The sequence below is a fragment of the Chiloscyllium punctatum genome, chromosome 5 (genome assembly GCF_047496795.1).
Source record: "Chiloscyllium punctatum isolate Juve2018m chromosome 5, sChiPun1.3, whole genome shotgun sequence".
In the NCBI taxonomy this organism is placed as follows: Eukaryota; Metazoa; Chordata; class Chondrichthyes; order Orectolobiformes; family Hemiscylliidae; genus Chiloscyllium; species Chiloscyllium punctatum.
Window position 1 is genome coordinate 133431917 of NC_092743.1, and position 26522 is coordinate 133458438.

At 42.0% G+C, this 26522-nt stretch overlaps 1 protein-coding gene across 1 annotated transcript in view; it reads left to right on the forward strand.

Moving 5' to 3' along the window:
• Positions 1-26522, forward strand: part of LOC140477451 (junctophilin-1-like) — a 116531-nt gene that overhangs the window by 63690 nt on the left and 26319 nt on the right. Inside the window, exon 3 of the mRNA XM_072571383.1 lies at positions 6829-6947. Within this exon, the coding sequence (XP_072427484.1) occupies positions 6829-6947 (119 nt within the window). The remainder of the gene's footprint in view (positions 1-6828; positions 6948-26522) is intronic.

Below are 26522 nucleotides of genomic sequence, written 5' to 3' on the forward strand. Positions count from 1 at the left end.
GGATGTGGAAGGCTCCTTTAGGGCCTTGGATGGAGGTGAGGGAGGAGGTGGGGGCACAGGTTTTACAGTTCCTGCGGTGGCAGGGGATGGGAGGGTGGGTTGTTTGTGGGCGTGGACCTGACCAGGTAGTCACGAAGGGAATGGTCTTTGCGGAAGGCGGAAAGGGGTGGGGAGGGAAATATATTCCTGGTGGTGGGGTCTGTTTGGAGGTGGCGGAAATGTCAGCGGATGATTTGGTTTATGCGAAGGTTGGTAAGGTGGAAGGTGAGCACCAGGGGTGTTCTGTCCTTGTGCCTAATATATTTCCCTCCTCACCCCTTTCCGCCTTCCGCAAAGACCATTCCCTCCGTGACTACCTGGTCAGGTCCACCCCCACAAACAACACACCCTCCCATCCTGGCACTTTCCCCTGCCACCGCAGGAACTGTAAAACCTGTGCCCACACCTCCTCCCTCACCTCTATCCAAAGGCCCTAAAGGAGCCTTCCACATCCATCAAAGTTTTACTTGCACATCCACTAATATCATTTATTGTATCCGTTGCTCCCGATGCGGTCTCCTCTACATTGGGGAGACTGGGCGCCTCCTAGCAGAGCGCCTTAGGGAACATCTCGGGGACACCTGCACCAATCAACCACACCGCCCCGTGGCCCAACATTTCAACTCCCCCTCCCACTCTGCCGAGGACATGGAGGTCCTGGGCCTCCTTCACCGCCGCTCCCTCACCACCAGACGCCTGGAGTAAGAACGCTTCATCTTCCACCTTGGAACACTTCAACCCCAGGGCATCAATGTGGATTTCAACAGTTTCCTCATTTCCCTTTCCCCCACCTCACCCTAGTTCCAAACTTCCAGCTCAGCACTGTCCCCATGACTTGTCCGGACTTGTCCTACCTGCCTATCTCCTTTTCCACCTATCCACTCCACCCTCTCCTCCCTGACCTATCACCTTCATCCCTCCCCTCCCCCACTCACCCATTGTACTCTATGGTACTTTCTCCCCACCCCCACCCTCCTCTAGCTTATCTCTCCACATTTCAGGCTCAGTGCCTTTATTCCTGATGAAGGGCTTTTGCCCGAAACATTGATGTCGAAGCTCCTTGGATGCTGCCTGAACTGCTGTGCTCTTCCAGCACCACAAATCCAGAATCTGGTTTCCAGCATCTACAGTCATTGTTTTTACATTTGGATACAGAACTGGCTCAAAGGTAGAAGACAGAGAGTGGTGGTGGAGGGTTTTTTTTCAGTCTGGAGGCCTGTGACCAGTGGAGTGCTGGGTCCTCTACTTTTTGTCATTTACATAAATGATTTGGATACGAGCATAAGAGGTAGAGTTAGTAAGTTTGCAGATGACACCAAAATTGGAGGTGTGGTGGACAGTGAAGAGGGTTACCTCACATTACAACAGGATCTGGAGCAGATGGGCCAATGGGCTGAGAAGTGGCAGATGGAATTTAATTCAGATAAATGTGAGGTGCTGCATTTTGGGAAATCAAATCTTAGCAGGACTTATACACTTAATGGTAAGGTCCTAGGGAGTGTTGCTAAACAAAGAGACCATATGGCTGGTCCACTTCAGTTTCTGGTCAATGGTAACCATCAGGATATTGATACTGGGGTATTCCACAATGATAATGTCAATGTGAGATGTTTGACTCAGTTGCAAGGAGGTCAAAAGCTGAGTAATCCTAACCGAACACAAACTGAGCATCAGTGAGTGGGCTATTACTTATTCTCTCCATCGATCCAAACAGCATGGGCTCACATTATGCTGTGAATTAAGCATATACTAGACTCTTGAGTTATACACTGAAGGCGGGTTGCATTATTGGATAAATGTCATTTACAAGAACTACTCAATGTCATCTTCAGGTGAAATCCTGTGAAGCGGGCAACACGGTAGCCCAGTGATTAGCACTGCTGCCTTGGCACCAGGAACCCGGGTTTATTTCCACCCTCAGGTGACTGCATAGTGTTTGCATTCTCCCTGCATCTGTATGGGTTTCCTCCAGGGGCTCTGGTTTCCTCCCACAATCCAAAGATGTGCAGGCTAGGTGGATTGACCGTGCTAAATTGTATCCAGGGATGTGCAGGCAGGGAGGGTTAGCTATGGGGGATGCAGGGTTACAGGGATAGGGAGGGACGGGCTTGGGTGGGATGCTGTTTAGACTTGATGAGCTGAATGGCCTGTTTCCACACTGTAGGGATTCTATGATTCAAGGAGTAGAACCGTTTTTCCGATACCCTGCTGAATATTTCACTCAACCAATATCTCTGAAATGCATTACCTAGTCACTTGATTCATTGACTGCCCACAAACAACAATGTCATATCACCTGATTTAATGATAGGATTTCACCCAAGTTGTTGATATCACGCCTGTAGTATAAGTGAAAATTTGAGCTCTTGCTGGGTGGACAGTTTGAACCAGAAGCTCATTAACCAGTAGTATGTGAAAAAGAAAACTTATCATGCAGTCTGTGTGTATTTTAAAAATCATTTTCCGAAGGAAAACATGAATGTACGATATATCTGGACTCTTGGTTATATTGTTGGTGTGAAGTCTTAGTTGCCATAGTCTGCAATAAATTGTGATAAGCGTCTACGCTGAGTCTCCAGAGATAATATGCTTCGATAGCTATTGTCCCAAAACTGAGATTCCTCATTATTAATTCAGTGGACATTGGTGTTGATGTTTGACCTGGAAGCAGTATTCGAAGGAAAACTTTAATTTCTTTCAAATGTTGGCGAAAGCCGTAATTGTTTGTTCGTAATTGTCAGAATGTTTGTGAAAAATATTTCTAAGAGACTGCACCAATTGCATAGTGAAAAGGTCAGTGCTGTTTGACATAAAAGACGACAGAAACTCTTGAAGACAGTGCAAGTTGACAAAAAAGATCTTGAAATTAGGGCTGAATTGTGCCAAAAATTGGCCAATTATCAATTTCACAGAGTTTCATGGAGGGGTCCCTCTGTGAGATTTAACATTTTATCTCATGCAGTTTTAGGCTGCTGAACTCATAATATGTATGCCATGTCTGTACAGTACCACACACTCACTTTCATGAGTTCAGCTGCAACAGATGTACTCATCATAGCCAGAACCTCCTGGGAATCGTGAATCCTAGGTAATTAGGGATGGACAGTAAATGTTGGCCTAGCCAGTGGCATCCACATCTGACGAATGAATTTAAAAAAAATGAGAACAGCGCTGTACTTAAGAACCAGCTGTGCACCAGGTCAGTCACTGAGTCACAGTACACATAGTGGGAGGGTAACTCTTCTGAAAGCACATAGGTGGTGGTTCATTTCAGATACAATCCCACATCCGAAAACGTGTTGCTGTCTTACGTCATCACCTTTTCTGATTGACTGTTATAGTGGCTGCAGCTACAAAAGCCAAGCTCCACAAGCCACCTGTCCTTAACGCTAAACCATGTTAGATCTCTGTCTGAGGGAGTGCTTCCTGAATGCCTGGCATAGCATAACATCTCATTATCATTCAACTGTGGGAGCATCACATGTTGGAAAGCCCTCAACTGTTAAAACCTTAACTTGTATTGAACAAGAGGAAAAGTGAAGAAAAAAAAAGGCAAATGGAATAAAAAGGGGCTTTTTACCTTTCGAGCATTAATAAATTTTCAACCAATGATTGGTCACTTCACCTAACCCACATCTACTGGAATCAGGGTTAGTTAAGTCCTGTCTGACTTGTTGTGCCTAGCATTGTTTGCTCTATCCTGCTGAAGGTGATATTCCTCTTGCTTAATGTCTTCCTCATCCACCATGGAAGACAGCTGCTACTCTCCCAGCTCTTCAGCAGCCATCATTATTTTTCCCTCTTTGAGTGCTCCAGTTGTGTATGATGCGTGGAGGAAGAACACCTCACCTTCTGCCTTGGGACCCTCCAACTACACGGGATCAATGTGGATTTCACCAGGTTCCCCATTTTCCCCTTCCCCCACCCCACCCCACCCGATCCCAGTCCCAACCTTCCAACTCGGCAGTGCCCTCTTGAACGGTCCTACCTGTCCATCTTCCTTCCCCCATCTGCTCCACTCTCCTCTCCAACCTATCACTTTCATCCCCACCTTCATCTCCCTATCACATTCCCAGCTACTTCCGACCAGCTGTGCTTTTCCAGCTCTTTGACTATGACACCACATCCCAGGACTATTTCTCTTTCGTATTTGCAAGTCAGATGAGAATGGGCGACAACACAGGTGACGTTTCACAAGATCAGCCTGATAATCTGGTGGGGAATGGGGGCCTCCAAACCCTCATGTTCCTTTCTTTCTTTCACCCCTTGTTGACCTCGTCAGACGTGAGCTTCCCCACACAACACTCTCAATTAAGTCTTCACCTTAACAACAATAACTGCAGTGATACAGAGTCCTGGCCATGACCACCCCAAGCTGCTGACTGGCCTGTCCCAGACTATGGACTGAGGATTGGATCCTTGCCTTGACTATGGCAATACCCCAGAGTGAAGACAATCCCCCTTTGACTTGTCGGAGCACCACTCCCTTTGGCCTTTGGGACATGGCTATTTGGTTGAGTCACATGCAGTATGCACATAAGCTTTTGGCACATGCTGCAGGTGTGCATTGACCTAGCACGGAGCCAAACAGAAGCATGTCCAAGCCCCTTGACTGATCGCTGCTGACAACCACGACAAACTGCCTGGCTTTGTGTCTGTGCTAAACGGCAAAGTATGATACAACTACTGTGAGATTTCAAGTTCTGAATGAGATGGCAAAGCAATGCTTGGTGTCTCTGAGTAGGCATATAATATCTGAGTGCTAAGAGAGCAAGTGAAGATACCCGCTGTGCACCCTGTTCCAATTGCTTCATCAATGACATTCCCTCCATCATAAGGTCTGAAGGGAGATGCTTGATGGTGATTGTAAAATGTGTGGTGCCTTTCATGATTCCTGTCATACTTAAGCTGTCTGTGTCCAAATGAAACAAGACTGGATTAAGTTAAAAATCACACAACACCAGGTTATAGTCCAACAGGTTTAATTGGAAGCACTAACTTTCAGAACGCTGCTCCGAAAGCTAGTGCTTCCAATTAAACCTGTTGGACTATAACCTGGTGTTGTGTGATTTTTAACTTTGTACACCCCAGTCCAACACCAGCATATCAAGACTGGATTATATCTCGTGGATGGTAACATTTGCACCACACAACTGCCAGGCAATGACCAACACAAAGGAAAGCTTGACACCATCCAGGACAAAATAGCCTGCTTGATTGCCACCAAATCCTCAAACTTCCACTCCTTCCTGCTCCTATGTTCTGTAGCAACAACTACAAAGTGCACTGCAGAAATTCACCAAGGTTCCTTCGACAATACCTTCCAAACCAGCTACTAGAAGGACAAGGGCAGCAGATATATGGGACACCACTTACCATCGTGACTTGGCAATATATTACCTTTCCTTCACTGTCACTGATCAATATACTGGAACTCCCACCTTTAACGTTATTGTGGGTGTAGCTACACCAAACGGATTACAGCACGAAGGATGGACAAGGCCAGTGAAGCTCACATCCTCTGAATAATCATGGAAACAAATTAGCTAAGTAATGTATGGTGGGGTTATGATGCCCTTTCTGTGCAGCCACTTCACTGGCTTTTTACCCTTTCATGCCTCTGGGAGTATGGCCTTTTGGAAAACTGGGCAGCCCTCACCAGTTTGTCAACTTGATTTTTTTTCTCTCTGCTAATCAGGTATGTTAACAAGGGCAACATGGTGGGCATGGGCCAAGTGTTTGCTTCTGTATTATGGCTCCTGTTCATTAAGCAACCAGTGACGATGAGTTTTCAATGGAAAACTAATGGAATTGATAGTTCCTTCAGAAATCTAGTTGATAATTAAAGATACTCTCAAAGGTAAACATTAGAAATAACTTTAAGTTGAATTTATTTCACTTTGACAGGATTCCTATATCACAATATCATTATTTTGGTACTTAAAATCAAAATATGTCCTTTGTAAACATTTAATCGTAGCATGATCAAGGAGCAACCTTTGTTGAAGATAATTTATTAGATGTTGAAAGCAATATTTTGTTGAATAAAAGTATTACTATTCCAGGAAAAGTGATTAAATTATCTTCAGTAATGCCATTCCTTTTTTTGTATTGATTATCATATAATGCTTTTGTTGATCCATAAAACAACATTTATGAAACTGGTATTTATTTTTATCTTTATTCAAGATGGCATGAAGGATTGGTTCATTGTAATTATTTGAGAAAATGCACAGTTTGATGTTATGCACTTGATAGTTATGTCATGTAAATTATATACAGATGAATTAATGCTCGTTAAATGGTAAAATCAATGAGGAATATCTTCCCTCCTTTGTTGTGCATGTGACAAATATTATCATTGCTACATTGTTGTTCAAATCATTTTGTTTAGGTATGCATGAACTCCAATAGGGAGAACCCTACTCAATTAGACAATTCCATATAAGTCAATAAACCAAGTACTTTTAAAAATTTGGCCATGATTTTGCTGGCTAGACCAGCTATCAATTGTTCACTCCTAGTTGCCCATTGGGTCTGGAGTCACGTATCGGCCAGATGAGGTGAGGATGGTCATTGTTGAGACTTCTTTAAATATAGAATTTTTATTGAATTTAAAATTCAAACTGGTGGGTTTTAAAACCCATGTCCTCAGAACTCTAGCCTGGAGACTCTGCATTACTAGTCCAGTGACATTGCCACATCACCACCTCCCTGAAGTACGGGGTAAGAGATAAAATAATCCTGGCAGTATATTGCTGAAGTTTACTTCTGGTTTCTTTAATCTAGAACTGCACACGCGAGGGCCAAAGCTGATGCAGCAGATGGAGCTGCACAAGCTGCAAGCCAGGAATCGGACATTGCGAGGGGAGTTGCCAGGGAACTGTCGCCAACCTTCTGCCAGCCAGGTAAATGTCCACATCCAAACACCCAGAAAACTAATTGTGCAAGAGAATTTAAGCCCATGTTTTCAAAAATAGCAGTTCAGTACTTGGAAATTAAGAGACCTTTCCTTTATAAGTAAGCACACTTGCAATGAATGATGTGGTACATGCATTTAAGGTGGCATTGGTTTAAATATTGCTCATAAATATCATGATCTTTTATTCTATTTTTCCGTTTTTATTCTAACTTCAAATTTTAAAACCTTTCATGTTTTCAGCATCACAATCATAAGTGACAGGTAAATCTGGGTAATTGCTATATTGATAGCAGAAGTTACAAAGCAATAGTCTGACTTCTCATGTAATGATTCATGAAAACAGTTCCAACAGTTTATAATTAAACATTTAAATTGGATAATAGCCTTTACAGCCTCACGCACTGTTCGGAAAAGTTTTATTTACTGGTCAGTTGGCTTCGAAATTGTAGTGAAATTACTCATCTAATCTTGTCTCTGATGCGTGAAGTCATTCACATTAAAATGTCAGATCTTCAGTACTTATCCGGACATAGAAACATAGATTTTACCATTTAGAAGGAGGCCATTCGACCCTTTGTGTCTGTACTGGCTCCAGAGACAGCTACCCAACGATTCCCATTCTTCAGCCGTGTCTCTGTAGCCCTCTAAATTCTGCATTTTCAAATATATATCAAGCTCTCTTTTGAAACTTTGTATGGAATTCACCTCCACTGCTTTCTCAAGCAGCCATTCCAAGATTCTTGCAATTCTCTGGAGTAAAGAAGTTTCTCATCATCTCACTCCTAGCCCTCTTGCTGACAATCTTGAAATTGTGTCTCTTAGTGACTGACACATCAGCTAATGGAAACAGAACATCCTTCTTTACCCTGTCAAAAATGTTTATAATTTTAAACAGCTGAATAAGGTCACCTCTTCATCTTCACTGCTCCAAGGAGAATGAGCCCAATTTCTGTCATGTGGAAGCAATTGTGGTAAACACATATATCTAGCCCATATTTTAAACTTCATTGCAAAATCTTCTTTTGCTTGCATCATAGGTAATAAATACTGGCCTGGACATCACTGCCCACATTCCGTGCGTGAATAAATATTATTGATATTATTTATAGCAACAGGAAATGCACTTCTTAATTTATGAAATTCATGGGGTCTTTCATCGAAGCACTTTTAACACAACATATTTTTGTTGTGTCTCCTCAACTGAAGTTATTGATGTAAACTGGAGGGATGATTTGACTTCTGTTCCTGAGATGATAATGGCAACAAGTGCACGGGAATGCCACCAACTGTTAACTCCCCTCTGAGTCACATTCCATCCTAACTTGGAAATGGGTCCCAGTCTGTTCACCATCACTGAGGCAAAACTCCTGGAACTCTCTTCCTTATCAGGCCTGCAAGTATTTCCATCTGACAGGCTGCAGCACTTCAAGAAAGCAATTCCCTACCATCTTAATAGCAGTTTTCAATGGGCAATATATTCTGACCTTGCCAGCGATGCCTATATCCCTTGAATTAGTTTTTAAAACATTTAACAGGTATGGGAATCTGCATTAAGTTTGGGGGCTGAAATCACGGGTGCACCAGTCAAAGCACCTGACATTCCATCTAGTCAAGACACCCAGTAGGTTTGAACTCTTGTATTTCATTTGAACACATCGGTCATGATTCTTCACCACTGGTCAAAAGCAGAATGTCACAGAGGGTCAGGCCATCACTGGAGACCCATGGAAATGATTCCTGACAGCATGAGTGAGGAAGGAGACTAGTTGGAGAGGACAGCGGTTGGAATATGGAGTGATTAAAAGCAGAGGAAATCCACAGCATCTCTGCGCTCTTGGAAGAGCCCCTCTCCACCACCGAGCCACAAAATATTGACCCCAAAGTATTTCTTTCAGTGCTGTTTCTGATCACTCTGTACTTTGACTCTAGTTATGTTTTGGGGGCATGTTGAGTTCAGGTTTCCCATAATGAGGAATCTTATCCTGCCCCTTTCCCCTACTCATGAAAACTGGATCAGTCAGAACTGAGGGTGGGACTTCTCGATTAGAGGTCCCCTTTCCATTTGGACAAGCTGTAGTCTCCAAAAACAGAGTTCCAATCTCCAGTTTTATCTGACACTCACTCCAGCTAATTTAATGTCCATTTTGTTTGTATAAACTGATAATGTATATTTCTTAATAGTGAAACAATAAAAGGGAATAATAAAGCACAAATGATTTGCATTTATTTATCTTTTAGTAACCTCTCATGGCAATTCTAATGTATTTTTTTGTTAAATAAGCAAGCAATAATTTCATACCAAATGATTGATATACCATATACTAACTTTAATATAAAAGTTAACCAAAAACAAAAAGAAATTTGCTATCAAAATGTCAACAATACTTCTATTTTCCATCGTGAGATAGATGGATATTTAAACCAAATTACATTTGGAGACATATCACAGTCCCACACGGCTCACTAACATTAAAATATAGACCTCGGGCAATGAAGCTGAATAGGATAAAGTTAGGTAGCTTTGTCAAATCCTTGAGCTAAGATGAACTTTATGTAGTATTCTTGCCCTACCACAGGGGTTATATATTACTACTCAGAATGCAGAGTAGGTAAAATGAGACCTCATCAGCTTTCAAGTACCATGCAGAATAATTGTAAAGCTTTTGAGGTGAGTAAGACAATATTGGTAAAAAGCAGAGTCTGATTTTAATATTAAAATTCATTTAAAGCTGTTCTTAAAATCAAAGGTCACCTTTTACAAAAGAAATACAAAATTGACATGAGACAATGTAAAGTCAGAATTCTATTAATGGAACATTTGTCTCTCATACCTCCAGAACTCCATGTTCGAACCTGGTCTGTCTTTTGATGCTTGTTTTGTGGTGTTAAAAGATTTTCTAATGAAGGTTAGAAACCAATTTCTTTTGGTTAACGGAACGTCATGCAGCACAGTACATTCGCGATATTGGGCCACACACCTCAGGTGGCATGCCTGTAGCTTCACGTGCTGCGTTCACCGTGAGAGCAACGTCCCACTGAGGAGGCGGAAGGAAAGGATCAGCCCTTGAACCCGAACCCTTCTGCACTTTGGACAGATGGAAAACCCACAATCAGTCTGAACAGAATGCACACGCTGTTTGCCAATTGCACCATAACTTTAAAGGAACAACAGCACTGAATCAGTTCATCCTATATACCAGGCGGGGGAAGGAAGTGGACATGAGAGAACGTAAATCACTGGAAATAGGGAATAAAAAGGAAGAATTGTGTAACAATTGGGGTGGCACGGTGGCACAGTGGTTAGCACTGCTGCCTCACAGCGCCAGAGACCCGGGTTCAATTCCCGACTCAGGCGACTGACTGTGTGGAGTTTGCACGTTCTCCCCGTGTCTGCGCGGGTTTCCTCCGGGTGCTCCGGTTTCCTCCCACAGTCCAAAGATGTGCAGGGTCAGGTGAATTGGCCATGCTAAATTGCCCGTAGTGTTAGGTAAGGGGTAAATGTAGGGGTATGGTTGGGTTGCGCTTCGGAGGGGCGGTGTGGACTTGTTGGGCCGAAGGGCCTGTTTCCACACTGTAAGTAATCTAATCTAATCTAATCTAATCTAATCTAATTGGCTGTTCACTTGAGGCCAATCCAACTGGTTAGTCAGGTTATGAATTGCTGTTGGTGGTATTCCTACTCCCCATTACCATAACCACCTCTGGCCAAATTGACTTCAAGGACATTCTGAGACATCCTAATCAGATTTGTGGAGATAAAGGGCAGTACAGTGGCTCAATGGTTAGCACTGCTGCCTCACAATGCCAGGGATCTGGGTTCAATTCCACCCTCAGGTAACTGTCTGTGTGGAGTCTGCACATTCTCTGCGAGGGTTTCCTCACACAGTCCAAAGATGCACAGGTTAGATGGATTGGCCATGGAAATTGACCATTGTGCCCAGGGATGTGTAGGCTAAGTGGATGAGTCATGGGAAATGCCAGGGTTACAGGATAGGGTGGGTCTGGGTGGGACGTTCTTCGGTGGGTTGGTGTGGACTAAATGGGCTGAATGGCCTGTTTCCACACTGCAGGGAATTTTATATAAAACATTGCAAGCACAAGATTAGAAAGAATTTCCGCCAGTTTACTTTTCTTCCAAAGACAATTCGCCCAAAGTAGTAGCCAAACTAGCACAAAGATTACAGAATTTAAAATGTAAAGTTAATTTCTGCAATTTTTTTTTAGTCATCTCTTTCTTGAAAAAAATCAAGGTTGGAAGCCAGTGTAACTAACAAATTCACGAGGCCCGAGAACAAAACAGATGAAAGTGAGTAGTGTAGATGCTGGAGATTATAGTCAAGTGTGTGGTGCTGGAAAAGCATAGCTGGTCACACAGCAACCAAGGAGCAGGAGAATCGATGTTATAGGCAAAAGATAAAGGACTTTTGCCCAAAATGTTGATTTTCTTGCTCCTCGGATGCTGTCTGACCCGCTGTGCTTTTCCAGCACCACACTCTTGACCCTAGAACAAAATAATCAACATCATAGGTTTCACCAGTAGTATCTGTCTGTGCACCTTCAAAGTGACTGTTATAATTACATTTGATTTTGATATAAGGCACAAATAAATACATTTTGAAAAGTTTTGAATGATTGCTTTTTCAGTTTACAAGTATTGGTGAGGTGATGGCCTAGTGGTGTTACCGCTAGGCTGTTAATCCAGAGACACAGGTAATGTTTTGGAGGTCGGGGTTCGATTCCAATTCAGTTATTTGAAGTAACATCTGGAATTAAGAGTCAAATGGTGACCATGAACTGTTGTGAATTTTTGGGAAAACCCATTTGCGTTGCTAATGTCCTTTAGGGAAGGAAGCTGCCATCCTTATCTGGTCAGGTCTACATGTTGACTCTTAACTGTCCTCTGGGCATTTAAGGATTAGCAATAAACACTGGCCTAGCCAACACACCTCCCACCCTGTGAATGAATGAGGTGGAGGTGCTGATGTTGGGCAGGGGTACACAAGATCAGAAGTCACACGACACCAGGTTATAGTCCAACAGGTTTATTCGTCCTCACCTGACAAAGGAGCAGCGCTCCAAAAGCTTGTGATTTCAAATAAACCTGTAGGACTATAACCTGGTGTCATGTGGCTTCTGTGAATGAATGAATTAATTAATTAAAGAAATGAAGTAATAACGAGTGGAAGTGGGGGGTGTAGGGAAAGAACATGGAAGGAAGTGCTCAGGCTCCAAATTGATTGATCTTCTAATGAGTCCTGTGGGCTGCAGAAAATGAGCTGCTGTATTTCCAGCTTGTGCTGACCTTCACTGGAGCACTGCAGCAAGTCCGAGACAGAGAAGTTGGTCAGGGAACACAGTGGTGTGTTGAAGTGGCAGGCAACTGGAAGCTCAGGATCAGTTTTACAGACAGAACGTAGGTGTTCTGTAAAGGGGCCACCCAGTCCTCATTTTGTCTCCCCAGTGTCGAAGAGGCCACGTTGTGTGCAGCAAATACAGTGGAGTAGTTTGAGTGAAGTGCAGGTATATTTGCTACTTTACCGGCAAGTTGTATTTGAGGCCTTGATGAGGAGAAAGGAAGCAAATGGGACAAGTGTTGAATCTTCTACGATTGCACGGGAAGGTGTTGAGAATGGAGGAGGAGGAGGCCAGAGGGAATGGTCCCTGCAAAACGCTGACTAGGGAGGGGAGGAGAATATGTGTCTGGTGGTGACATCCTGTTGGATTTGGCAGTATTGACTGCTTTATGATCCTTTGGATGTAGATGCTGGTGGGTGGAAAGTGAGGACCGAGGTGTCCCTGTCGCTATTGTGGGAGAGAAGAGAAGGATAGGGCAAAAGTGTGGGAACTTGTGGTTTAAATCATTATAGTTTTTACGCATAGCTTACGCCCAATTACCAGTTGCATCCAAAAACTCTTTACTTATATTTTTTGGATTTACAATAAACTACAACAGAATTGCACTAATTCTTTCAGAGGAGTCCAAGTGGACAAGGAAAAGTGATTCATGCGAACAAGTTTCTATGGTAATTAATAGTTTGTACTGGATAATTAAAACATTAAACTGATTAGAAACTTGTCATAGCAGGGCGAGATGATGGCCTATTGCTATTATCACTGAACTGTTAACCTAGACACCCAGATAATCTTCTGGGGACCCAGATTTTTTTTCCCCACAATGGCAAATGGTGAAATTTGAATTCAATTAAGAAAAGTTTATTGATGCCCATGATCCATTGACGATTGTCGAAAAAGCCCATCTGGTTCCCGAATATCCTTTAGGGCAAAAGATCCGCCATCCTTACCTGATCTGGCCTGCATGTGACTCCAGGCCCACTGCAATGTGGTTGACTCTTAACTGCCCTCTGGGCAATTAGGGATGGGCAATAAATGCTGCCAAACTGGCAATGCCCTCATCCCATGAATGAGTAGAGAAAAAGAAATACCAGTATCATATTTAATTTGTGAGAAATGGGAAGGATGGGGAATGTGTTTATCACTTCAGCTTCGGCCAAAATTTGAACTTAACGTCGATGATCTTGTGTCTACATTTCTAATGAGTCTGGGCAAGTCTGTGACTTCTGTAGGTCTGTTTATACCATGAACTATGACCAGCTTGGGCTTAGGCTTAGGACTGCAGCTCATAACAGTGAAATGTATATTTTGCTGTGTACTTTTTCCTCTTAATATCTTACTCATATCATAACAATACGGTAATATGAAAAATACTTTGATTTTATAGCAACTTAATTGTCATGGAAAGGATACTCATTCCTTGCTGACAAAGTAATTGGGACGTTTCACAGTAGTTACAAAATAATTCAAGCATGAGGACAAAGAAAAACACTTTTATTGCATGCAAATTTGCTGAAGTATGCAGCCTTTATTAATTCTTTATGTGACCAGTATTTGCCATAACCTAAAGGAACTGACATGTGCATGGTCTGCACAGGGAATCTTGGAGAGAAGAAATATTACATGTAAAGCAGATTGAGGTAGTGGTGAAAGCTGGGATGAGGGGCTATCTAAATTCAGTTGGGCCTGAGTTATGAGATAAATGAGAGAATGCCAGACTGCATCCCAGCTGTAAAAAGATAGTGTGTTATCTTCAGCACCGCCTCAGTAACTTTATACTCCATCTTTCCCGCTGTCTAAGATTACCGAACTGTCTTCAGTTACAAATGTTCAGAATCCTTGGTTGGTAATCACGTCCAAACTATACTAGGTCAAATAAATGCTAGATAACCTGATAGAAATGCTGGAGCATTGAGAAATATTTAGGGTTAATATATCAAGTAAATACTCCCAGATGGCACTTTAATGCCGCTCTCCATTTTCTTTAACACTAACCATTCTATTTCTTTTCAGCATTTCATAATGTTTAGACATCATTATAGACTGCCGTGTTTCTAATTGGTTTCTAGGACATCTGTACCTAGGATGGATTGTCACAAAAACCTATTTAGTCCCAGCAGTTAGTTAGATAAGGCCAACATCATTATCAATCCCTTGTGGATTGATTCAGTACCACCCAGCTTTAACTCACAGCCAAAGTCAGAGAGTCTGGTTAGCTCAACTGGTTATCTCTGAGTCACTGAATAACAATTTAATGAGATAGTGATTAAATAATCCCAGACGCCCTGTCAAAAGATCTGAAGATATGGGTTCAAATACAACCACAGGACCTGGTGGAATTTAAGTTCAATTAATAGATTCCACCTGGTTCACTGATGCCTTTAGGGATCTGACATCCATACCTGGTGAGGCCTACATGTGACTCCAGACCCATCGAAATGTTGATGGCCTAGCATGTCAGCTAGTTCAACGGCAGTTATGAAAAGCAACAAACCAGATCCCAAGAAAGAATAAAGTGTGGCCAAGAATCAAGACAGATTGGAACCAGCCAGCCATGTTTTATACTGATATCATTACAAAGATACCTTTTCAAAATCTGCACAAATTGAAGGCTTGAACATATTTGGCTTCACAGTCTGTCAGTTTACTCAGTTACCTAAACCATATGCGACACAAATGTCAGTGGTGTCATCTGTCGAACAGCCCTGGAAACCAATGGGTGTTGTGAACTGCAGGAGGCCAGCTAATTTTATAATTGAGCAGTCGTGCTTTGCAAGATCAGCAACAAATAAAATACATCCTGTGTTATACTGAACTCATCATGGCAGGAGAATAGGGAGTAAAGCACCCAGAATGATGACTTCAAGCAAACATCTGTGTTTGCTAGGAGAAAACCAGTCATGTAGTGACAAACGGAATTGAACAGTGAGGTCAGTAAATTGTACAAACATTGTAAGATCCTTTGGGACCATGGAAAGGCTGAAAGTTGCTCAGTGCAGACCAACTGCACCAGGTTGAATGGCTTTTCTGCAAGCATCCATTTTTCTTATTCAACTTGTGGAGAAAACATGCTATGAAATCCTATTTTGTTTTACTCTAGGACGCTGCTGATGAACTCAGTCTGTCTATCTACTCCCTCGGTGATAGCAATGACCATATGTTTATTATGTGATAGGATGCCCTAGAAGGTAGACTCCCTAGATGATGAGCACTGAGCACTACATTTTGACTGAGTAATCATTGGTGGTTAATAATAATACCATCATTTGTTTTAGCTTACCAATGCTACAATTAAATTCCCATCAGTTCAACAAAAGGACTGATTTGCAGTTTCAGAGTTCTAGAATTCATCTAATGTTTGGCCATTTCCCTCCAGGTGCTTAATTTGGGTTCAACATAGGCAATGTCCCAGGCACATGACTTAGAGTTACTAGTGTGTGGTTAGTGAGTCATTAGCACCAGTGGTTAGTAAGTCAAAACTTAGTGCTCAATGCTCATCATACAAGGAGTCTACCTTCTAGGATATCCTAACCTAGAGTAAACATATGGTCATGCTACCACTAAATCCCTTTTATTTTGTAAAAATAACGCAGCTGCAAATAGTTGGGTGCTTTTACTGTTAAAGTCTGAGAATTCAGCTATACTAATCTTTAGTTTTGGTGTCACCCTTGTCTCACTGGTAAGTTGCTCGCCTGCATCAGAATGTGTAAGCCACAGTTGATAAACTTGAGTGTAAAATCTAGACTGGCGTTCCAGTGTGGCACTGAGGGGATGCAAAATATTTGGAGGTGCCATCATTGTTGAGATGTTAAACCAAGGTTTTGTTTGCAAAAAAATTCCACATAGGTGGCACGGTAGCTCAGTGGTTAGCACTGCAGCCTCACAGTGCCAGGGACCTGGGTTCGATTACGGCCTCTGGTAACTGACTGTGTGGAGTTTACACATTCTCCCTGTGTCTGCATGGGTTTGCTCCGGATGCTCTGGTTTCCTCCCACAGTCCAAAGATGTGCAGGTTAGGTGAATTGGCCTTGCTAAATTGCCCATTGTGTTAGGTGCATTAATCAAGGATAAATGTAGGGTAATGGGTCTGGGTGGGTTACTCTTCGGAGGGTCGGTGTGGACTTGTTGGGCCAAAGAGCCTGTTTCCATACTGTAGGGAATCTAGTCTAATACTTTTGAAAAGGAAAACAAAAGATTTTTCTCTGGTCTTGGGCTTCTATTTATCCCTCAGTCGTCATCGCTGAAACAATTTATCTGGTCGTTATCACAGTACTGTTTGTGAGAGGTTGCAGAGTGCAAATTAGCTCTTACATTTCTTGCATGACAAAGTTAGAAGTCACACGACACCAAGTTATAGTGCAACAGGTTTATTTGAAATCGCAAGCTTTCAGAGTGCTGCTTCCTCGTCCAGTGAAGTGAAGACTCATCTGACGAATGAGCAGCGCTCTGAAAGTTTGTGATTTCAAATAAACCTGTCGGACTATAACCTAGTGTCATGTGACTTCTGACCTTGTCCACCCCAGTCCAACACATTTTGTACATGACAACACTGACCATTCTTCAAAAAAATTTCCGTTTACAGTAAATATATTAATGGAAAAGCACTTTGGAACACCTCAAAGTTATGAAAGGTATTTAAAATAAAGCAAGATTTTTTTAGTTTACTAATAAGCTCACTTTTAAGCAACCAGTGAAGTCTTGTACTTTGCAAATCTACTTCAAATCAAATGCATTTTTCTTCTTTGTGAGCATGAAAACTGTTTTCCTGTTACATCACTTTATTTGTTCCAGTCGAGATGAAAAGTGACCTTCATTCGTTAGTGCCACATAACATTTGTTATAAATGAAAAGGGAGGGAAAAGTAGTGGTTGCAAACTTAGACAGTGAGTTAAATTAAAATTATTTGGAAACATCGATTAATTTAGGATTTGTCCTTTATATAAGACACAAAATCATCCTCGCATTACTTGCCAACAGAATAATAGTGTACCGTGTAATATTTTTAAGAAACTATTTTGAAAAACCTGAGTGTAAAATCTAGACTGGCGTTCCAGTGTGGTACTGAGGGAATGCTGCATTTTTGGAGCCACCATCTTTGTTGAATGTTAAACCAAAGCTTTGTTTGCAAAATTATTCCACGATACCTTTGAAAAGGAAAACAAAAGATTTTTCACTGCTCTTCGGGCTTCTACTTATCCCTCAATCATCATCGCTGAAACAATTTATCTGGTCGTTATCACAGGACTATTTGTGAGAAAGTTTGCGTATTGCAGATTGGCTCTTATACTAATAAGGACTTCTTTCCCTTTGTTATAAAGTACTTGTTATATTTTCCAGCTATCTTTGTTATTTGTGCATCAAGGTTCGAGAAAGCTGGTGACTTGAACAAAAATAACTCCTTATTATTCTCCTTGCAGCAACTCCTGTCAGCTGGGACCAAATGACGGCTGCCGATGCTGGAGATCAGAGTCGAGAATGTGGTGCTGGAAAAGCACAGCAGGTCAGGCAGCTTCTGTGGAGCAGGAGAATCGATGTTTTGAGCATAAACTCTTCATCAGAAATCTGTGCTTTTCCAGCACCACACTCTTCAACTCCTCTCAGCTGCTTATGTTTTCCCATGTCCCACTCCCCCCAGTCAGAATTTCTCTACAGCAACCAAACTAAGCTGAGATGGGTCATTCAGGGAGTGAAATCAGTCTTGGGCATTGCATCACTTGAAATTCTGTATTCCATCCCACCCCAATTGTCTCGTCCATTCATTCAAATGGAATTTGAGAAATGGACAGGTTGTAAAATATCTGCAAATTTGCTATCACCATTTTGTGCTACTATTCAAGACCAGTGTTAGCCCAAAGCAGCAAGGGATTTCGGGAATGAAGCCAATGTACCGACACATTACTTGGCTGTGTATTGGTAAACACTTCATTTATAATATTGCATGGATCCAGTGTAATGTGAAATACCAAAAAGTAATGCATTGTAATTTCTTTAACTGTAGGGAACGATAGAAGGGGGCATATTTTGGTGGCTTTTCAGTTAGTGTAAATCTATTTGAATCCAAAAAACAAGCATTTCCACCCCCTAACATTTGTCATCTTTCCTTTTCGAATGCTGATAAAAATTATCATTTTTCTTCTCAATGGTACAAGACACAGTAGTTAAACAGAACTGACTTATACATGTGGAAAACTACAGTGTATAAGTAAAAGATCTGAGATGGGTCCAGTTTGGATTCCAAGGAAATCAACGTATTATTAATTCTAAAGTAGAAATGGCAGCTGATATAAAATGGCAAGGGATTACCCTAAATAATTTTACCTTTGAAAGAATGACCTTTACTTGCTGTCAATTTACATAGTTCCAGTTCCAGCTGATGAAACTTCATACAGATGGTGAAGCGACATTAATATGAACTATATTAGGCAAGTACAGGTCTTCAATGACGGCTAGCGGAGACATAGCTGAAATCCCATAGAGTTGGAACCCATCTGGGAGGATGCTACTGATAAACTTCAGCTCAGTGAGAATCTGCAGCAGCTGTACATTCTTTCTCTTTCAAGCTTGATACAGCGCCCACTGAAAACAAATAGTAAACCATTTTCGGTGCAATCTAACTCTGTCCTTTGAACTTCAGTTTGTACTTCAGAGTTGAAATTCTGTAGAGGCAAACTTCTACTTGCAACCATTGTGATGGGCAAGTGTGGCAGTTATCAGAAACCTCTTTCACACATTTGTGTCCATTATAAAATGTCAGGGAAAATATACATTTGACTGCTGGTAACTGGCCATAATTTAGCAAACATCTAAATCCGAGAGAGCAGACAAATTTTCAGAGCCCATCTGGAGACGGGGCAGAATTTGTGGTTCATGATGTTGGTCAGACTTTTAGTTCTCAGCAGTATTCAATTGAATTGACACGGTCTGTCTATTAAATAAAATCTGAAAGAACTGTGGATGCTGAAAATCAGAAACAAAAACAGAAATTGCTGGAAAAGTTCAGCAGGTCTGGCAGCATCTGTAGAGAGAAAGCAAAGTTAACATTTTAGGAACCTTCCTCAGAACAGGCAATGGTCTGGAGTTGGTTTTGCATTTAGCAACAAGTTGTGGATATTCGTTAGCCTGCTGGAATTATCTTCACAATTTAGTTGACGAGACATGTGTGTTCTTAACTAAAAATACCAGTACTTGGTGGCTAGAGTTCTTCCTTCAATCTTTGGTGAGAAAACAACTATTTAATTACTTGGCTTCTTCAAAATTGAGCAAGTTCAGACATAAATGCTTTCAGTGTCAAGGGCTGAAAGTTTTCAATGTTATTAAAGAAGGAAGCAAGGGATAAAGCAGGAACCTGGAGGCCAGTTCATCCATCGTCAGGGACAGGGAAGCTACTGCAAGTAATTCTGATGGCCAGAGTTAATCTTCATTTGGAGAGGCAGGGGTTAACCAAGAACCGTCCACGTGCTTTTGTTAAGGGGTGGTCATGCCCGACCAACTTGATTGAAGTTTTTGAAGAGCTGTAGCCCACTTTGACTTCTGAAAGGCTTTTGATAATGGGATCAAAGGAAATTTGGCAAATTAGATCCACAATTAGCTGAATGCCATGAAGCAGAGGGTGATAGTTGAGAGAGAATTTCCAACTGGAGGCCTTTGTCGAATGGAGTCCTACAAGAGTTAGTGTTTGTGGCCCGTTCAGTTTGTGGTTCATATGAATGGTTTAGACTTGAATGTAGGAGAGTTGATCAATAAGTTTGAGAATAATACAAAAATTGGTGGGGTGATAAATACTGAGGAGGATAGCCTCAGATGACAAGAGGATGTGGACAGGGTGGTCAAATGAGCTAATCGGGGCCAATGGTTTTCAATCCAGATGAATGTGAGGTGATGCCTTTGGGCAGGACACACAAGGCAAGGGAATATATAATGAACGCTTGGAATTTAGGAAGCAGCAAAGATCAGAGGGATCTCTGTGTGCATGTACATTAGCCCCTTTAAAGTATCATGACAGGTGGATAAAGTGGTTTAAGACCAAGGAGGTTATACTGGAACTGCATAAAATATTGGTTAGGCCACAGCTAGGGGATTGTGTGAAGTTCTGGAATACACGTTATTGGAAGGATGCGATAGCACTGGAGAAGGTGCAGAGGAGATTTACGAGTTTGCTGTATGGGTTGGAGAGTTTCAGTTTTAAGAGAGATTAGTTGGCCTGGAGTTGTTTTTCTCAGAGCACAGGAGACTGAGAGGGGACATGATTGAGATGTACAAAATTGGAGCAGACAACAAGGTGATGTGATGGTTGCTCAGGAACTGGGTGAATGAGAACAGTTTCCCAAGGAAGAGGAGAAGGGATAATGGGGAGGAAGAAGCTTTCTTTGTGCTGGAAAGAGCCCAATTGATCTGGGTGTAACAAGCCAGAGAGGAGCTGGTTTACATCCGGGTTCCAGTACAGCTGGCTGCAGTGGGCAGTCATGGAACTTAAATAGTTGTTGGTCATCATGGCAGCTTTCATGTGCAGTATGGAGAAGAACTGCAGCTTCTAGTAACTTTGGTTTGTGTTGTCTTTTGATAACTCCAAATAAAAGCTACTCTGAAATAGTCCAAATGCCTGCCCGCCGATGACAGTGCCCCACTGGACAACGAAAAGGTGCTGGTCTTCAATAGGTATTGGGAACATATTAGGAGGGTGATTTGGAGAGTGTGGTGGGGTGGGTGTGGCTAAGGACGGGTAAGCTATGTGACCTGGTGATTATACAGTGACCGGGGCAAGGAAGAGGAGTACAGTATGCTGGGAATTGGAAGGCAATGTGGAGTGCAGTGTGCCTTGAAATGAAGTATAATGTGCCAGGAAACATCCACCATGTGAGCAGCCTGTGTTACATTGCTGGTGAAGGGAAACTTTGGAATGCCAGTGCTTGGCCAAGCATTCAGCTGGGGTTTATAGATGACGCCGATGCCAGTTCAGTCTGGTGAGTGTCAGAATCAGGCTAACATCAGACAAGAGATACTCAATAGGGCCGTGGTACGAGGTTACTGAGGTAGATTCAGGATGATACGATGAGAAAATCCATTAACACTAATGGAGAGAAACCCTCGATGATATTAACACAGCTGTAATATCGTAAAATTCAATCCTCTATTACGTTGTTTGGGAAAGTCTATGTCAGCTGTACTTTGAAATGCACCTGAAACATTGATTATACCCGAAGCAGTTCTGGGATTCATTTCCTAATTGTAAATCCCAAACTCTCTTCACTTCTCAAAATTATCAATAGCTTTTCTGTCCTTATTTCTCTTAATTGCTGTTCTACTTTTGTACTTTCGCCTGTGACCTGTATGTAGCCGATCTCTCCAATTTGTTGGCATCATGTTATCTATTTTCTCTCTCATTGCCAATTGCCTCCTTTCTATTACAATTGAATGTTTTCCTCGGATTTTTTTTAGTGCCTCCATCAATCATCCCCATAATGTATGTTTAACCACAAAGTTAACTCTGATCGAAACTAGAAATCTGTCTGTATTTGATACTTTGGCACAGGCCAACAACTTAAATGCCAGCACAGAACGGGGAATTTCCAGATGAAATTTCTGCAAGCAACCCAGTGAATTTTATCATGCACTTTTCCACAGTACAGTCCTCATCTCCCTAACTTGACAAAATCTGACCGCGCCTCATAAGTTAGTCAACAGATTATCTTTTTGATAATATTTATCCATGTCAGTTAAAAATCCACCCAGTCTTCATCTGTGTTCTGCTTCAATTCCAAATAAAATCTTTGCTTCTTATGTTGTCTCTATATTAGTAACAAAAGTGCACAGGCCAATCCTTGTTCCCTCTTTGGTGAAGAAGTAACCTGGCTCCACATTGCAACTTCACCCTTCCACTGGTCATGGGCCCATTTTCAAAAAAACAGGGATGGAAATCATACCCTAAAACTTTACATTGTGTCTCAACCATCCTCTGCTATCACTGTTAAGCACTAGAAGAGAACTGCCTTTTTTTAAATCAGACTCCATGTCCACATGTTTAGTGAGAGCTTCATTTCAGTTAAGCCATAAAACTTAGGAGCAGAAGTAGACCGTTCAGCCCATTGACTCTGTTCTGCCATGTAATGAGACCAGATAATCCTCACTCAAGCAGTTGATGTGGTATGTATGGATTTCAGTAAAGCATTTGATAAGGTTCCCCACAGTAGGCTATTGCGGAAAATAGATCCCTGAAAGTTGCCACCCAGGTTGATAGGGTTATTAAGAAGGTATACAATGTGTTTGCTTTCATTTGTAGAGGGTTTGTGTTTTGGAGCCATGAGGCCATGTTGCAGCTGTATAAAACTCTGATGCGGCCACATTTGGAGTATTACATACAGTCCTGCTCACTATTATAGGAAGGATTTGGAAGCTTTGGAAAGGGTGCAGAGATGATTTACCAGGATGTTACCTGGTTTGGAGGTAAGGTCTGATGAGGAAAGGCTCAGGAACTTGAGGATGTTTTCTTAGAGAGAAGATGGTTAAGAGGTGAGTTAATAAGGCATATAAGTTGATCAGAGGATTAGATGGGGCAGACAGCGAGAGCCTTTCTCCTTAGATGATAATGGCAAAAATGTGGGAAAGTAGCTTTAAATTGAGAGGTGATAGATATAGGACAGATGTCAGAGGTAGTTTCTTGACTCAGAGAGTAGTAAGGGCACAAAACGCCCTGCCTGCAACAGTAGTGGACTCACTAGCCTTGGGGACTTTTAAATGGTCATTGGATAAACATATGGATGATAATGGAATAGTGGAGGTTACATGGGCTTTAGATTGGTTTCACAGGTCGGTGCAACATTGAGGGCCGAAGGGCCTGGACTGCTCTGGAATGTTGTATGTTCCCACTCCATTCTCCTTCTCCATATCCCGGATCAAACCCTATTTCAGCCTTGAACATACATAGTGACCCAGCCTCAATAGCTCACTTTAATAAAGAATTCCATGGATTCACTGTTGTCTGGGAGTTAAAATTCCTCCTCATCTCTACCATAAACGTGCAACCCTTACTTTTGAGATTATGTCCTTGATTCTCCCACAAGGAAAAACAACTTTTCTACAGCCATCCTGTCAAGTCACATAAGAACCTGCCATGTTTTGAGGAGGTTGCCTCTTATTCTTCTATATTCCAACATGTACAGGCCCAATCTACTCAAATTCTCCTCCTTAGAACATCCTTCCATACCTAATGTCAGCCTTGTGAACCTTTTCTGGACTGCCTTCAATGCCAGTATATCTTTCCTTAGATAAGGGGGGGCTAAAACTGTTCCACTGAGATCTGACTAGCACCTTTTGAGATTATAGTTGACCAATAAAGACCAACATTCCATTTGCCTTCCCTGTCATCTGCAGCATTTGGAGGCTAGCTTTTTGTGATTCCGGGACAAAGACTTCTAAATCCCTCTTCCATGGTTTTCTGCAGCCCTTCTCCTTTTAAATAACATTCAGCTCCTCCTCTTCCTACCAAAGCGCATAACCTCACATTTCACCACATTGTATTCCATCTGAGGAGTTTTTCTTGCACAGTTGCTCAACTTGCTTTTATTCCTGTGCAGACTCTGTGTCACCCTCATCACTCGCTCCCACTTATTTTGGGTCATCCACAAACTTGACTGAAGTGCATTCAATTCCTTCATCCAAGTCTCTAATATATATTGTAAGTTATTGTGGTCTCAGCATTGATCCCTGTGGCATGCCACTAGTTATAATCCTGTAAAGGATGCCAAGACTCTCACTCCATTGATAACTCCACTATTTATACATCAAATTCACACCCAGTTAGCCCTTAATTCATATATCCACCAGCTGTTCCCTCATTTCATCAGATCCCAGGTGTTGCTTCAAACCATATTTGATCATAATCTCTCATTTAGCCCATTCTTGAATATGTAATTATTTTTAAAAGAAGCAATCCTTTGGGAAAACCAGTTCCAGAGAAGGCACAGAATCATAGAACCCCTAGGGATGGAAGCAGGCCATTCAGCCCATTGAGTACACACCGACCCATTGAACACTATCCCACCCAGGCCCACCCCCTACCCTATCCCTGTAACCCTGCATTCCCCAAGGTTGATCCACCTAGCCTGCACGCCCCTAGACCCTATGGGCAATTTAGATTAGATTACTTACAGTGTGGAAACAGGCCCTTCGCCCAAAAGGTCCACACCGACCCTCCGAAGACCAACCCACCCAGACCCATTCCCCTACATTTACCCCTTCACCTAATAGTATGGGCAATTTAGCATGACCAATTCACCTAACCTGCACCCAGAGGAAACCCACGCAGACACTGGGAAAATGTGCAAACTCCACACAGATAGTTGCCTGAGGCGGGAATTGAACCCGGGTCTCTGGCATTGTGAGGCAGCAGTGCTAGCCACTGCGCTGCCCATTTAACATGGCCAATTCATCTGACTTGCACATCTTTTGACCTTGAGAGGAAACCAGAGCACCCGGAGGCAGCCCATGCTGACATGGGGAAAATGTGCAAATTCACACAGACAGTCGCCCAAGGCTGTAATCGAACATGGGTTCCTGGTGCTGTGAGGCAGCAGTGCTAACCACTGAGCCACCATGCAACCCCAAATATCACTTTCACCTCCACACTGCATCAGAAACAAAAATTCTGCATTAGGCTTCCTATCGCCTTGGTTTCAATCCTACGTGATCTTTATTAGAGTTATTCATTCCTCCTTTTGGGAGGACCACCTCCATGCATTTGTCTCAAAATTCTTGCATGACCATAAGAAACAGAAACCGGAATAGACCATTCACCCCTCTTGAGCCTGCTCTATGATTCAATAGGATCGTGGCTGATTGGACATTCCTCACATCCACATTCCTACATTTTCCTTGTAACTTCTGATTTTTCTACTGTGCAAGATTTGGTCAGGAATAAATGAAGTGGAGGGATCCACCATAGATTTCCCCGATTAATAATCTACTATCTTCAGCCGGAAATAGATCCATTGGGGTGTCAAGAGCAATTAGTATTTCTCTCTCAGAAGAAGCTCAAGGTGAGATCCTTTGCTCTTAAAAGATTTTCCCTTTAGACATCAATTGAACCTTTTCAATTTGTAAACTCATTTCATACTAATAATTGAAATCCCACTGAGCCTAAGCTACTGTATTTAGTTTTAAAATCAGGAGTTCTTTGTAAAGGATCCTTAGTAAGTCAACACTTTTCATGTTTGTTCATGTTAGATTAATATTGTTCACTGTCCTGCACATCAACATTGGCTTGATGGGGGAAATTGTGCAATATATTTTATAAAGGCCCTGTGAACCAAACAGTACATCAACCATTGAGTCATAGAGATTTACAGCATGGAAGAAGACCCTTTGGTCCAACTCATCCATGCCAACCAGATATTTTAAATAAATGTAGTGCCATTTGCCAGCATTTGGCCTCTATCCCTCTAAACCCTTCCTATTCATATATCCATCAAGATGTCTTTTATATGTTGTAATTGTACCAGCCTCCACCATTTCCTCTGGCAGCTCATTCCATACATGCACCATCCTCTGTGTGAAAAAGTTGTCCCTCGGGCTCCTTTTTAATCTCTTCCCCTCTCACCTCTAGTTTTGGACTCCCCTACCCCAGGAAAAAGACCTCGTCTGTTTATCCGATCCATGCCCCTCATGATTTTATTAACATCTATAAGGTCACCCCTCAGCCTCTGACGCTCCAGGCAAAACAGCTCCAGTCTATTCTGCCTCTCCCTACAGCTCAAACCCTCCGACCCTGGCAACATACTTGTAAATATTTTCTGAACCCTTTCAAGTTGGATTAAGAATAATTAAGTCTTGCAAAATTTGAACCTTAAATGCTTAAGAAAGAGTCCAAAAGTCCAAGATGATAAAAGCAGTCAAAACTGATTCCTTTTGTACTCGATTCCCAAACTCTGGTAATGATTTTACTTTGACTTTTACCTTCACTGCTATTTTGTCTGGCACATTAAACTGAATGTTTTATATCTTTGTGTAAAGAGTTTTGTCATCTTACTTATTTTCACTTTGTACTAATTTGAATAGTGTGTCTGGTCCTCATTGGCTCACCTTGAAGATATATTCTGGGTTTATTGAGTGCATGTCAGCTAATATCCTATGTACCTCAAGTGATGCCCCTGTTACATTGTAGAATTTGAGATTCCCTTATATAGGTTTTATGACCAAAATCACAAAGCTGCAGTAC